Here is a 14,928-nt window from a genome sequence, read left to right as displayed (position 1 = left end):
CAGACAAGTTCAAGATCAGTGAGAGATCTTGTCTCAAGGGAACAAGACGAGGGTGACAGAGTAGAGTAGGGCACCCATGTTGCCCCCTGACCGCTAGGCACCCTCCCCACCCCCCCCACCCCCCACAGTGACAGTAGCGGTTAACTATCTAGCGCAAACCCTGTACCCGGCTCTGTGTGGTCCACCTGTCATCTAACTACAGGACTGAGTACCCTTTCTGTCCCCATTTGACAGATGAGGACACTGACCATGGAGGAGTGCTGCACCGCTATTGAGTGATACCAGGACTCCGACCCAGGCAGCCTGACTCTGAGACTGCTCCTATCCACAACTGCTAGGCCTGTGGCGACCACCGTGGGCTTGCTGGGCCTCTGCCTTGAGCTCCAGGTCTGACCCTTGAAGCAGCTGTTTGGTTCAGTAGCAACTAGGGGTGTGGTTACCAATCTAGAGAGAACACCTAGCGACTTCCAAGTGGGCGTGGCCACAGAGGGGACTGTTGAGTCCCAGTAGCTGCAGCATGGGGACAGACAGGCTGTCCTGGTCCCAGTGCCAAGCGACCGGGTCCAGGAACTGGCCCCTTGGACTCAGGAAGGGCTGCCACGTTCTGGGTCTTTATCAGTTTCCTGCCTCTCTGGGAACAATTGGGAAGGAAGGGGCTTCCTCTGCCCAGTCAGGAAGGAGGGGAGAAGGCCCACCCTCCTCTGGGATAGCCGCCCTGGCTGGGTGGGGAAGCAGCCTTCTGGTCCCAGTTACCTGGAGCTTTCTCCAGCACTTGGCGGTAGAGATTGATGGCCTTTTCGTAGTTCTGTTTTCTGAACATCAGGTCAGCCAGCATCTATCAGAAGACACATGAGCTGTGTACTCCTGACAGCGGCTTCGTGGGGTCTGGCATGGAAAGAAAGCACAAGACTCCCCAGGTAGCCTCCCTGGTCGGGAGAGCCTGTGAGCTCCGGAGACCCTACCAGAAGGTGAAGACTGCGGGTAACTCTCCGACCCTGCAAGGTGTGGGTCTGGGGTGACCCTAGAGACGTGTGGGCGACAGACAAGCCTGAAGGCTGACCAGGGAGGGTTATATCACCGGCCTCCAGGCACCTGACCTTCACCTAACAGTGGGTGTGTTTTCCCCTGAAGTTGGTCCAACCATTCCCCGCCCCCAGTCTGGCCTAGAGGTTGCTGCTGCCCCCTACTGGTCTTCCCATCCATCCCCAAGTGGCTGGGACAGGGCCCCAAAGCTGTTAGGGTGGGCCAGTGAGGCGTGGCGTCTGAGGTTAAATAATCAGGAAGCAGCCCAAATCTGTCACAGGACCCCGGGGTGGGTGGGTGAGGGAACATGGCATCTCCTACCACGGCAGCTCTCTCGTGGGTCTGCTCTATCTGTAAGAGGGGGCCACAGCGCTGTTCACATAAGTCCAGCTGCCCCTGAAGTAGGTGGAGTTGCGCCAGCTCCAGCGCCACCTGTGACAGACAGACAGACAGATGATAGCTCCCGCCCGCTCTCACCCAGGTTCCCTGCCACTCCACTGGTTTCACCCACTGGATGACCCACTAATCTCATCCTTTGGCCTCTGTTCCTTCCTCTGGGGACTTCTCTGCGTCCTGGATTCCGGGACAGATGGCAACGTGTTAGAATCTCCTACAGGCTACTCTTCCTCTTGCCTGAGGGCAATCTTAAGCAAGGGTCATGCCCTGACCCACTGTCTCCAAGGCCTGTCACTAGGTGAACAGTTACCAAGATAACTTTTGTATTACTTTTTTCATACAACATATTTAACTATATTTTTGAGACATGTCTCATGTATCGTAGGCTAGCCTCCAACTCATCACATGTAGTCAAGGATGACCTCCTGCCTCCACCCCTAAGTGCTGAGATGACAGGTTTTATGTGGTGCAGGGACTGAGCAATCACTCTTCCAACTGCTGGACTCTTTACTGAGTGTGAATTCAGTGTGAACTGTCTCCTCATCTGGCACCACACCCCTCCCACCACTCTCAACTGGCTTGGAACAGCCTGGGCCCCATCCCCAGGCAGCCGGGCAACCACGAATCGCCCCACCCCCACTGGCGGGAACCTGCGACAGCCAGGCCAGCGTGACTTTCACAGCTATCTTTCCCATTCCAAACTTCATGAGTGGTCCAAAGCTGGCCCTCCCGGCCCTGCTTTAAGAATGATAGCAGGCGAGGGCCCAGGGCCAGCCAGAGCCGCCGGCTGCCCCAGAGGCCTCAGCGAAGAGGCCTCAGCGAGCTAGCCTTTTTGCCTTTCCTCCTGCTTCACACCTGTAGCTTCTCAGAGAAGAAAGGCCTCTGCAGCAGCAAGGACACCTCCAAACTCCCGATCCTTCCAAGGGCTGAGATTACAGTTGTGTACAACCTTACTTGGTTTGCAGCTACTTGTGAATGCTAGGCAAGTACTGTACCCCCTGAACCACCACCCCCAGCCCCAGGGTGCTATTTCGAGGGCCACACACCTTATTGTCCGTAGGTGAGTAGGAGAGGGCGTCTTTATAGGACTTCACAGCGCTGTCGAAGTCCTTCTCTGCCTGATAGTGCTCCCCAATCTGGATGCAGATGGAGGCCGCCAGCTGCTTCTGGAAGGGGATCAGTTCTGGCTGTTCCAGAGGGGCTCTCTTCAGTATCCGGGACTGGATGTCCAAGGCCTTGGGGGAACCAGCGAGGCCAGGGTCACGCGCCAGGCCACAGGACTTCCCAGTGTGTGCCATAGCTGGCACTGTCAGAAAGGGTGCCTGGAGGAAATCTGGGCCACCCCCTCAGCACACAGGAGGTCGGCCTGCACGCCCCCAGGGAGGAGCAGGAGGGAAGGATTGTAAACTCCTGTGTTCACGTGCTGCCTCCATCACACCGTGAGGTTGTGTGTCTGATCTGCTTTGGCTGTCTTGCAGGCTACAGCAACACACAGTATTTGCCCAGAGCAGGCTGGGGAGTTGTTACTAGTCGTGTTTTTGAGACAGGGCCTCACTATGTAGCCCTGGCTGATATATGGAACTTGCTCTGTAGACCTGTCCTGCTTCTGGGTTTTTGTTGTTGCTGTTTGAGACAGGGTTTTACATACTCCGGGCTGGCCTGGAACTCATTATGTAACCAAGGATGACTTTGAACCTCTGATCCTGTGCTACCATGCCTGGTTTGTGTAGTGCTGAAGATAGAATCAAGACCTCTGTGTACGTTAGCAACTAAACTACGTCCCAGGACTGTGCTTGGATGGGTACATTTGCTTTGCATCTATCTCCCTTCTGGAATTTGAGGAAGTTCTCACATATCCAAGATGTGAACAGAAGAGGTGTGGAACAGGAAAGACAGCCAAGTTGCAGGAAGTGGGTACAAACTAGTGCTGGGCTCCTCAAGAACAAAGAGCGGATTGGGTGGTAATTCAGAGAAGTCACCTTAGCTGGGCATGGTGGCACACACCTTTAATCCCAGCACTCAGGAGGCAGAGGCAGGTGGATCTCTGTGAGTTCAAAGCCAGTCTGGTCTACAGAGCGAGTTCCGGGACAGCCAGGGCTGTTACGCAGAGAAATACTGTCTCCAAAAACAACAACAACAATAACAACAAAAAAGAGAAGGCACCTCAGCGGTCCGTGTGAGGGGCTCTCCCTCTAGAACTACACAGCTATCCTGGGAACAAGTGGGAGGCTGCACTTGTGGGTGGAGAGTGAGAAGGCGGGACAGGGATGGCCAGGGCACTTGGACGGGGCAAGCCCAGTATGGAAAGGTGTGCTGGTACAGGCCACACTCAATCTTAGCTCCATCTCCTTTCCCTATGCTAGACCCATTAGAAGGCAAACACATTGCAAGTAAAAGATGCACTCCTTTAATCCTAGGACTTGGGAGGCCGAGACAGGGGGATCTTTGAGCTCAAGGATGGCTTATTCTACATCAGTGATTCTCAATCTTCCTAATGCTGCGACTCTTTAATTCAGTTCCTCATGTTGTGGTGACCTCCAACCATAAAATTATTTTCGTTAAAATTCATAACTGTAATTCGGCTACTGTTATGAATTGCAATGTAAATATCTGTGTTTTCTGATAGGCGGCATCTGTGAAAATAGCTTGTCCCCCCACCCCCCAGGGGCTGCGACCCACAGCTTGAGAACATTGGTCTTCATAGCCATACTAGGCCAGCTAGGGCTATAGAGTGAGATACCATTTAAAAATAATAATAATAATAATAATAATAATAATAAAAATTCAAAATTCTTGGGCTGGAGAGACGGCTCAGGAGTTTAGAGCACATACTGCTCTCGTACAGGATCTGAGTTTAGTTCTCAGCAACCACATCAGGCAGCTCACAACCACCTAGACCTCCGGTTCTACGGAATCTAATGCCCTGTTCCGGTGTCCACAGGCACAAGGCACGCATGTGCTGCACATGCATATGTGTAGGTAAACACTCATGGATAAAATAAAAAAATCTTTTAAAAATTGCGTTGACTAGAGCTGGGCAGTGGTGACACACTCCTTTAACTCCAGCACTTGGGAAGCAGGCAGGGGAATCTCAGAGTTCGAGGCCAGCCTGGTCTACAAAGAGAGTTCCAGGACAGCCAGGACTACACTGAGAAACCCTGTCTTGAAAAAAAAAAATGCATTGACTGTACCTAACTTACTGAGCATCAAAGCTTAGCAACAAGCACATTGTGGAGCGCTGGGTGAGCCTGAGAGAGAGAGAGAGTGGCCGATTGGAAGCTGCCAGCTCGCTGCCACTGTTAGCATCTCCAAGGAGGAACAGCGTCACATATCTCCAGCCCAGGAAAAGTGAAAATCCAGGACTTGAAGTTCAGTTCCTAGTGAATGCTTTCACACTACTGAAAAAAGTTCTAGAACTCTAGAACAAATCACCTTAAGTTGTAAACATCTCTACTTAGCTTTGGGTTCACGTCTTCATTTCTTTGGGCTTTATCTATTAGATAGAAATGTCACAATGTTTAGCTCAAAGCACCACCGTGAAAACTTAAAAAGACATCAGAGAAGCCAGACAGTAACACTTACCTGGATACTAGCACCCAGCAGGCTGAGGCAGGAGGACTACCATAAGGCCAGCCTGGGCTACATAGTGAGTTCTAGGCTAGCCTGGTAAACATAGTAAGACCCTGATTCAAAAGGAAGGGAGGGAGGGCAGGAGGAAGGAACAGATGGTGTGTGTGTGTGGGGGGGGGAGGGGAGACAAGCAAGGCTAGCCCAGAGCTCTCAGTGCAGGGAACTGCTGCCGTTGTCAGCTGCTACCACACCGTCCTTAAGGACAGTCACTATCTCCTGGCCCTTCCCAGCCCAGCCCAGCCTTCTCAGGTGTACCATCACTGAGGAGCAGCGATGTAGAGTGAGTGAGCAGGGCAGACCCATGGGCCGAGCCTTCCTTCCTCCCGACATCAGGAGCTACAGACAAAGAACTTGGGTCAATTACCTGGTTCAGCGTTTCAACCACATCCTCTTTTTTATGGCTCTTGTAAACCTTTGCCAGCAAAAGCAAGCACTTAACCTCATTCATCATGGATGGAATATCCTTGACCCCTAGAGAGAAATGCCAGTCAGAGTAGTCTGGCCCTTGGGTTGATGGGGAGGGCTGGGTTCACATCCCCAGCTAATGTGGGAAGGCCAAGGAGGACAGAGGCAGGAGTGAGTTCGAACACCACCTCACCCGAATCTCGTTCCAAGGCCTGCTTCAGCACCTTCTCTGCCTTGTGGTATTTCTTCAGCTTCAGGAGCAGTTCGGCCAGTTCGCAGCACAGGAAGTCCTGCCCGCTGATCTTCTGGGCAGCCTCATAGTAATTAATGGCCTTAGTGCAAACAGGAAATATTGGCTTCAGTTTGGCTCTGCATGGGAGTGGCTGACACCATGTCCCTTCAGCAGCCACTACATCAGATTGCCCCCCAGCACACAGATGGCCAAGATGAATGCCCCACCCCCACCTCCCAACAGGGTTCAGGCCTCAGGTGAAGCAAGCAGGGCCACAGTGCAGACTGCAGAGCTCACCACTGGTCACACTCTCAGTGGGAAGCTGTAGTGAAATACTGGGTCCCTTCCCATCTAAACCCCCAGCTCCTGGGCTTTCTCCTTCTGTCCCTGCATGGCTGGCCCTCCCCAGGGCAGCCTCACCTTGGTGTACTGGTGGGTCTTCATGTAGGCTTGTCCCATCCTGCTGACCAAGGAGGCATCATGAGGGTTCTTTCTATAGGTTTCATCGTACACCTCCAGGGCCTTCTCAGGCTGGTGGGGGAAATTATGGAAGGGGGTGTCTTTCTCTTTTCTCACTGGAGAAGTGATCTGGGGAGCTAGTTAGCAAGGCCCAGAAGCTCCCTCACTTACCTCCTGAATGTTCATGAAAGCATCACCCAGTAGCAGGCTGCTGTGGGGACCGGGCAGATGTTCACAGAGCTCCCTACAGGAGAAATCAACTGCCTCTCTCAGGCCTGGGCCTGGCTAGTGTCCATCCATTTATCATTCTTGAGTCCTGAGATCCTGGGGAGCACTGATAGCCATCTGAGCCATCCGGGCCACCCCAACCCTCCGATCTTCCCCATGAGCAGTCATACTATTGTGCATGTTTCTTTGTTTGAGTTTGGTTGTTTTTGAGCCAGGGTCCACATCCTCAGGCTGATTCTCAACTCCTGATCCTCTAGTTTCTACCTCCCAAGTACTGGGATTCCAGTTGTGGTGACCCAGCTGGTTTTATGTCACACTGAAGACTGAACATGGGGCTAATGGAATGCTAAGCAAGCAGTTCATAACCGGGCTACATCTTCAGCTATACCTCCTTTTCCTGAGATGCTGGGTTGGCACATGGCCACTGAGCCCCACCCCAGCCCTACACTGCCCCCCTGAAACTCCAATCTGGACATGCTACCCTGTTGATCAGTTTCTACTCTGCCGGCTCCCCAACCCCAACACTGCCTGATTTTTCGCAGAGAAAGGGGCTGGGAAGGGCCTCTTGAGGGTCCAGCACCAAATCCTAGGAGACAGAGGGATGGGGCTTCTGACTTCCACTCTCTTTCCTCCCCCACCCCACACGAATCAACCCTGAGGCCCTGCACCATGGTTCTTCAAGGAAAGGGGAAAAGGAGGGCCAGGGTGTGACTGTGTTCTCATGATTCCTTTGACATCAGTGCTGGGATCCAGGCCTATGTGCTCCCACCATAATGCAAAACATGCAGGGCAGAGGTCAGGGGAAGGGCAGGCAGCAGGGCTGAGGGGCCTCAGAACTCACCCACGGGCAGGGAGACCTACGCGGTGTTCATACCATAGTCTAATGCACCCTGGGCACACACTCTGGAGATCAAACTGAAGACACACAACACAAGGAAATCCTCCCCGCAGCCAGCGGCAAAGGCGTTGTCTGCTGCAGCTACGGGGCCCTTACATGTAGCATCCGATGTAGAGGCGCACATCCTTGCGAGTGTTCAGGTAGATGCTGGCCATCTTCTCCTTGGCTTCTGTGTAGCAGGGCTGCTTGGGTGTGATGCCTCTTAGCATGCTCAGTGCCAAGTCCACGTTGCCTTTGCTCAGAGCCAAGTCCACATTGGCAACTGTGATCCGCATCTCCTCTGGCGTGCCGCTGAACTCGTTGATGGCATCCTGCATGATCTTGGTGGCCTCATGCTATAACGTGGAGACGAAACAGACCCTCTCTTTGGAATTATCTACTACAGGTGACCCAAGGACATTTATACCACCTTTTCCACCCCAGCCCAGGGGTGCTCCTGTGCCAAGAAGGTACTCAGCTGCCTGTAGAGCAGCTGTGGAGGCAAGGGCCAGTCATTAGAACACACAGATGCTGCTGTCACCATTGTGCCTCTCCTAATGGGGACAGCTCATCCAACCACACGCTTCCCACTGGGAGAGCTGCCAGAGCAGTTATGATGATGGGCACCTGCAATCCATCACTTGGGAGGTGGAGGTAGGAGGATCATGAATTTCATGCCAATCTGGACTTCATAGACAGTTAAAAAAAAAAAAAAACCGAATGAAGGGGTGATGAGATGGTTCCGCAGGTAAAGGTGTTGCTGCAAAGTTCAATCCCCAGGATGCATATGGTGGAAGGAGGGAGCCAGCTCCCATAATTTGTCCTCCTCTGACCTCCAGCATGCGGTGCTTACACACCGACATACACGGTCATGGACGCAAACACACAAAAATAAGTAGTACCGTTTTAAAAGTTAAAACAAGCAAAAGCAAACACACAAACCAAACAACCAAATACCTGAGAAGCCCAAACCCAAACCCTCAAAGTGCTAGGCTGGAGTGAGCACACTCTCCAGAGTGTAACCTGTCCTGGGCTGCCTGCAGCTCCTCGTCTGGGAGAGCCTTTGCAGGAACTTGGTTGGAGCCCTGGCTCACAGCGCTCGGCCCCCATCTTTGTCTGGCTGTAGAAACGACTTTAAGTTTATCCCCTGCTTATTCTCCTGAGCCCGGGATGGGCAGAAGCAGAGAGGCGCTGCATTGTGAACCTCCATCAGCAGTCCTGGCCTTCTATGGGTTAGAGCTGGTCACCCTAGGGATGTCCCTGTGCTCCTGGGGGTGGGGGGCTGTCTCACTCCATTCACAGCCCCATCCTCTATCCTCTGTCCCCAGTGGGAACATCTGGGCTTGTCCTTCACCCAGTTCCCTTCCTGGTGCCTGACATACCAACCCTTAGCTTTGGCAATGACTGCGCTATCAGCTGACTTTGGATGGGGCGGTTCCTGGTTCTGCACAGATAGACGGAGCATCCATCTCTACCTGTTGCTTCCACATTCACATATTTACCCAGAGGCCCACCCCCTGTGTGTGTGTATGTATATATATATATATATATATATATATATATATATATATATATATATATATATATATATATGCGCGTGCGCATGCGCACACGCTTCAGCTGCATGCTAGAGTATGAGCAGGTATACCAGCACATGTGTGCACATGCCAGAGGTAAGTCTCAGGTGTCATTCCCTAGGAGCCATTCACCTAACTTTTGAAACGGAGTCTCTCAGTGCCCTGGAACTTGTTCATTTGAGTGGGCTGACTGGTTATCGAGCCCCAGAGAGCCTCCTGGCTCCACTTCCCCTGCTCTGGAATTACAGTCATGTGTCCCCAAGCATGGCGGTTTTTTGTTTCTGTTTTTGAACACAAAGTTTCTCTGTGTAACAGCTCTGGTTGTCCCGGAACTTGCTTTGTAACCAGTCTAGCCTTGAACTCAGAGAGATCTGCCTGCCTCAGCCTCTCCAGTACTGGTGTCTTAGGGTTTCTGTTGCTGTAAAGAGACCCCATGACCACAGCAACTCTTATAAAGTAAAACATTTAATTTTAATTTAATTAATTATAATTATTTATTTAATTATTTAATTTTAAAGGCTTGCTTACAGTCAGTCCATTATCGTCATGGAGGGAAGCAAGGCATCCTGCAGGCAGACATGGTGCTAGAGAGGTAGCTGAGAGTTCTTACATCTTGATTCAAAGGCCACAGGAAGTGAACTGTCTCATTGGATGTGGCTTGAGCATATATGAGACCTCAAAGCCCCCCTCCACAGTGACACACTTCCTCCAACAAGACCACGCCCACTCCAACAAGGCCACACCTCCCATTAGTGCCACTCCCTCTGGGGTCCATTTTCTTTAGCTGGGATTTAAGGCATATGCCACCATGCTGCCTCCCCTTTCCTCAAGGACTGAACTCAGGTCCTCACACTCGCATGACAAGCACTTTACCAACTGAGCCATCTTCATGATCCCTGTATCTTGAAAGAGAAAAAACCTTTCAGGCTAGTTTCCTGTCTCCATCAGGCTCATCACAGGGGAAGGCTATGGACCTTGCTCACAGAGATGGTCCAGGACAGACTGCATCCTGCAAGCTGGCAAGACTAGTGAGACCTAGGTATCATACAGACATCAGCTCCTCCAGGTCTTGCTCTTGTCTCTTGCAGAGAGAGGCAGGGGGATCTCTGTGAGTTCGAGGATAGCCTGGTCTATATAGTGAGTTCTAGGACAGCCAGAGCTACATAAGAGACCCTGTCTCAACCAAGCTAAACTAACAAACAAAAAGGGCTCAAATCATAGCCCAAGTGAACATCAGGCAAAATCAGAGCTTGGCTCCCAGGCTGATCTCCTGGGGCCTCCAAATGTGCCCCAGCCTAGGGGATGGGAGCAAAGCATTTCTTTCTTTGTTGTGTGTCTATATGTTCGGTGTGCATGCATGTGTGTACGCATGTTCCCATTGTGGGGTGGAGGCATGTGTGTGCAGGTGCACACTCATATTTGCACGAGGGAAGAGGTTGACATCAGGTGTCTTCCTCAGTTGCTCTCCACTTTGGGCAGGTCTCTCTCACTGAACCTAAAACTCTCAGACATATTGTGGGTCCTGGCAATTGGAACTCTGGTGGTCCTAAAGCTTTCAACACAAGCTCTTTAGTCACTGAGCCTAATCCCCAGCCCCAAACAAGGCATTTCTCACCAGCTCCCCGTTCAGTCGGAGGGCCTCTACTAGCTCCAGCAGGATGGATGCCCGCTCGCTGGGCTGAACGGAGGGGCCTCGGAGCTTCTTGTTCTCTTCTGCCTTTGTGGTGGGCAACTTGATGATGATTTTCAAGGTCTTTATGGCCTCAGCATAGTCACCAGTCTTGTTGAGGGCCCTGGCTTTGATGAAGTGGTAGAGGGGGTGGTCTCGGACCTAGGAGAGGAAGAGCAGAGCCGGGTCTAGCTCACCCCTGCTCTCACACGGCAGCCTGAGAAACTTCTCCAGGGGAGCCAATGAGGCTGCCGTGCCTGTGGGTGAGCAGAGGGTCGGGGGTTTATGTCTTTACACACTCCCCCTGCCCCAGCAACGGGCCACAGAGTGTAGAGAGCTCCCACCTGGAAGTTGTGGCTGACACCCAGCTCTAAACAATGGGAACACATGGCAAAGTTGCCCTGAGCCAGGTAGATCTGGGACAGGAGGAGGTGGGCATCCACTAAGGTGGGATCCAGCTCCAGGCAGCGTTGCAGGGTGCTCTGGGCATTCTCCAACTCTCCTAGGAACACAAAACCAAAGTCTGCATCCAGGGATCTTCAGGAGCCCCTGAGACCCAACAAGCAGAGGGAGAATGGATTTCACACACGCAGTCATTCAGAAATCTGGCATTCAGCTGGGCAGTGGTGGTGCACGCTTTTAATCCTGGCACTCAGGAGGCAGAGGCAGGTTGATTTCTGTGAGTTCAAGGCCAGCCTGGTCTACAGAAATCTGGCATTTACAGAAATCTCTATAAAATGTTGGTATTTTACCCAGTTTTAAAGTGTGTGTGTGCACGTGCGTGCGTGTGTGTGTGTGTGTGTGTGTGTGTGTGTGTGTGTGTGTGTTTATGTGTATGTGTATGTGCACGACAAAGGACAACCTCCAGTGTCATTCCTTAGGAGCCATTCACCTTGTGTTGAGACAGGGTCGGTCTCTGGCCTGGAGCTCACCATGTAGGCTAGGCTGACCAGCCAGCCCTGGGGTTCCACCTGCCCATCTCTGCCTCTCTGGCACTAGTATTCCAAGCATGGGGTCAAACTCAGGTCCTTGTGCTTGCAAGGAAGTCGCTTTAATGACTGAGCTCTTTGCTCTGACCTGAAAGGCCTGTTAGAAAGTCTCAGTAAGCTTAATATCTGCATGACTCTGTAAGGCTGTTTTGTTTTGTTTTGTTTTGTTTTGTTTTGTTTTGTTTTTTTTTTTTTTTTTTCGAGACAGGGTTTCTCTGTGTAGCTTTGCGCCTTTTCTGGATCTCACTCGGTAGCTCAGGCTGGCCTCGAACTCACAGAGATCCACCTGGCTCTGCCTCCCGAGTGCTGGGATTAAAGGCATATGCCACCAACGCCTGGCTGTAAGGCTGCTTTCTAATCCTTGTATTTTATCTTTATTTTTAGTGGTGCTGGGAATTGGACCATGGACCTCAGGGATGTTAAGCAGGCACTATATCTGTTTGGGCCTTGACATACTGTCTTTTGGGTGTGGGGCTCAGGATGCAGTCCTGTAAGCCATTCAGCCCAAGGGACAAAGTCTTCATTTAAACTCCAGTCCATGGGAGTCTGAACTCCTGGCACTAGGAGACTCAGGGGCCTCTCTGAAGCCAGGCAGGCAGTCCTGGTTTGATAGTGCCCCCTTAATACTAGGGTGCAGAGGGCCAAGAGGGGCACTTCCTCCTTCTATAGCCAGACCTCTCCACAGCTGCTACCTGTAGTCCATCACCTGAAGGGGTGGGGGAGACACCTCTTTTGGGTCCCAAATTCCCTCATCTTTCCCTGTGTGCTGTGGAAAGGAAGAAGTCACCATGGCAACCTAATCACCTGGAGACCTAGCTTTGGTCCCAAACCTCCTGGTAGCTGCCAGCGCCTCTGAGACAGTCTTTTTTCCCTGGCCTTGAACCCAAGAGACTGTGAAGCTATGAGTGAACCTGGCACAGAGAGCCTTGGGGATGAAGACTTAGGAGCCCTCAGATGAGTGAAACCCCTCAGTGTGAGCCCACTGGAGAGTGGAAATAGTCTGTTTGAAGGTAAGAAGATGGGTGTGGGCCGTGCGTGAAGTGCTTCAGGGGAGGACTGTGTGTCAAAGAGAACAACTGGGCATCCATGAGATGTTCTTCCCTTTCCTCTCTCTGGTGCCTCAACTCCTGCAACCCGGGAGAAGCTGGCAGACCTGGCTGTGGCCTCAGGGAAAGCCTTACAATCCAGGGCCTCGTGGGAATACTCTTCCTATCCCACACGTCCTTCCTAGTTCCGCCACAGCAGCATTCTGTGCATGCATGTATGTACATATGTATGCGGGTGTGTATGTGTGTCACACATACAGACAGGAAAAGAATCCCAGGCAAGGAGCCTGTGGATATGCCTAGGGCAGAAGCTCCACCAGGTGTCTGGAGCTGCTCACCTGAGAGAAACTTGACCTGAGCCATCACATACAAGGGCTCCATCATGGCCGGGGCTACCTTCACCACAGGACTCAAGATCATAGCGACTTGTTTAAGAAGTGGAGACACGAGCTGGCCAGGTGACCGAGGCTGTGGGAACAGCAGGGGTTAAATGTGTGGTTTGTCTTATTTCTTCTCCTACCACCTTCTCTTTCCAAACCCCCTGCCCCCCAGAGTCTCATGTAGCCCATGACAGCCTCGAATTCCCTATGCACCAAGGATGATCTTGAACTTCTAACCCTCCTTCCTCTACCTCCTGAGTGCTGGGATTATAGCTCATGTCAGGATATGGACAGGTGCATGGCCAGTGTGCTGCCCCACCCAAATACGGTGCCTGTACCACGGCTTCAGAAAGGCCTGGGAGCTTGTGAGAGATGTGACGCTTTGCGCCTCACCTGGGACATCCAACTCTGCACCAGTACAGCCTCTGAGGTGATCTGGCTTCAGCGTGTTCCAGTTTGAAAAGACCTGGGGCTGGGGCTGTCACTCAGGGGATAGAGCACTTGCTCTGCTGAAGTACTGAGTGCCATCCGCAGTACCCCATAAACTGGGTGTGGTGGCACACACCTGCAATCCCAGCTCTCAGGACGTGAAGGCCGGAGGATCAGGAGTTCAAAGATCATCTTTGGCTACATAGCAAGTTAGAGGCTAACCTGGGCTACAGGAAACCCTGTCTCAAAACAAGTCAAGACAACAAACAAAAACACTGGATCCCTGATGCTTGCTCACAGCTCCGCCTGGCTTGGTGGCTGGCCAGGTAAAGCCCTGGCTTCTGTCCTTTGTGTGGCCACCAACCACACCTGTACTTTAGGCCCCTGCCATGAAGATGGGTCTTCCCCTAACCTGCTTGGGGCAGAAATGCAGATACTCCTTGGCAATGCAGACCAGAAAGAGGGGGTCCAGCTTTTCAAAGTACTCGGGGCTCAGGGCCAGGCCCTGCATGCTGGAGAAATGCAGCTCCACTGCCTCCTTCAGCAGCGCTGTGGCCTCTTGCTCCAGCTTTTGCTTCTTCGACGCCACAAGGGCTTGCAGGAAAACCAGCACCTGTGCAAGAGAGGCTTGGGGCTCAGAGCCGAGGCTGGCTGGGGAGACCGGCCGAGTGAGTGCGAGCCCTAAGGTGGGCCATTTTGATGGCCCTCTGCTGGAGACTCCACCCAGGAGCCATCTTGCCCATTAGCTCTGACCTCAGACTTCCCAAGGGACTGCTGCACCTCCTTGAGGAACTCCAGCTGGTTTGCAGCCTCCTCCAGCTGGCCCTGTAAGATCTGGCACCAGATGCTCCCTGCGGATGGGACAAGAACGAAGCTGAGCAGGCAGCAGAGCCAGCAGCCTGGCAGCTCCAGGGGTGGACTGAGACAGGGAGAGGAGGGGCACAGGCAGGCAGTCTGCTCACATCTGCACAAACTGAAGGAGTAAGACAGGCGTGTGTGGCAGAGAGCTGAAGCAGAAAGGCAACAAAGACCATTATCCCTATGTGTTGACTTTAACAATGGCTCCGTTGATAACCACTGTTAACAACTTGGGGTTTAATCCTTCAAACATTTTTTTAAGTATTTGTTATTAATGTACACACAGTAATACGCAACTCGAAGATCTACTTTTAGGGGTTCAGGGTATAGCATGCATGAAGCCCCGGGTTCAACTCCTAGCATGGTGACAAATAAAATTGTGTATATGTGTGCACATGCATGAACGTGTGTGCCACGTTGCACATGTGGAGGACAGAAGACAAGTGTGGCAGTCAGCCCTCTCCTTTGTGGGGCCATCAGGCTTGCAGGAGGCCACTTTACATACTCAGCCACCCCTGTTTCAGTCTTTACCAGTCTAAAATGTAAGGAGGGCTGGAGAGAGGCTGCACTGTGGAGCACTGCTCCTCAGAGGACCCAGTTAGGTTCCCAGCCCTCACAACGGAGCCCTCACAACAGGGGCTCACAACAGAGGGCTCACAATAGGCCTCACAACAGGGGCTCACAACAGGGGCTCACAACAGAGGGCTCACAATAGGCCTCACAACAGGGG

General features: G+C 52.3%; 1 protein-coding gene across 1 annotated transcript in view; it reads right to left on the bottom strand.

Annotated features, from left to right (window-relative positions):
• Positions 1 to 14,928, bottom strand: part of Ttc21a (tetratricopeptide repeat domain 21A) — a 36,751-nt gene that overhangs the window by 4,720 nt on the left and 17,103 nt on the right. The window contains exons 10-22 of the mRNA XM_052724233.1: positions 14,094 to 14,191; positions 13,753 to 13,953; positions 12,870 to 12,999; positions 10,841 to 10,998; positions 10,443 to 10,658; positions 7,368 to 7,606; positions 6,317 to 6,389; positions 6,107 to 6,217; positions 5,648 to 5,786; positions 5,414 to 5,520; positions 2,466 to 2,654; positions 1,345 to 1,455; positions 754 to 835 (exon numbers count right to left, since the gene is read on the bottom strand). Coding sequence (XP_052580193.1) covers positions 754 to 835; positions 1,345 to 1,455; positions 2,466 to 2,654; positions 5,414 to 5,520; positions 5,648 to 5,786; positions 6,107 to 6,217; positions 6,317 to 6,389; positions 7,368 to 7,606; positions 10,443 to 10,658; positions 10,841 to 10,998; positions 12,870 to 12,999; positions 13,753 to 13,953; positions 14,094 to 14,191 — 1,854 coding nt within the window. The remainder of the gene's footprint in view (positions 1 to 753; positions 836 to 1,344; positions 1,456 to 2,465; positions 2,655 to 5,413; positions 5,521 to 5,647; positions 5,787 to 6,106; positions 6,218 to 6,316; positions 6,390 to 7,367; positions 7,607 to 10,442; positions 10,659 to 10,840; positions 10,999 to 12,869; positions 13,000 to 13,752; positions 13,954 to 14,093; positions 14,192 to 14,928) is intronic.

Source organism: Peromyscus californicus, unplaced genomic scaffold (assembly GCF_007827085.1).
Source record: "Peromyscus californicus insignis strain IS unplaced genomic scaffold, ASM782708v3 Scaffold_11__1_contigs__length_118956290, whole genome shotgun sequence".
NCBI classification, from domain to species: Eukaryota; Metazoa; Chordata; class Mammalia; order Rodentia; family Cricetidae; genus Peromyscus; species Peromyscus californicus.
The sequence above is the reverse complement of the archived record's forward strand: the minus strand, read 5'-3'. Positions and strand labels throughout refer to the sequence as shown.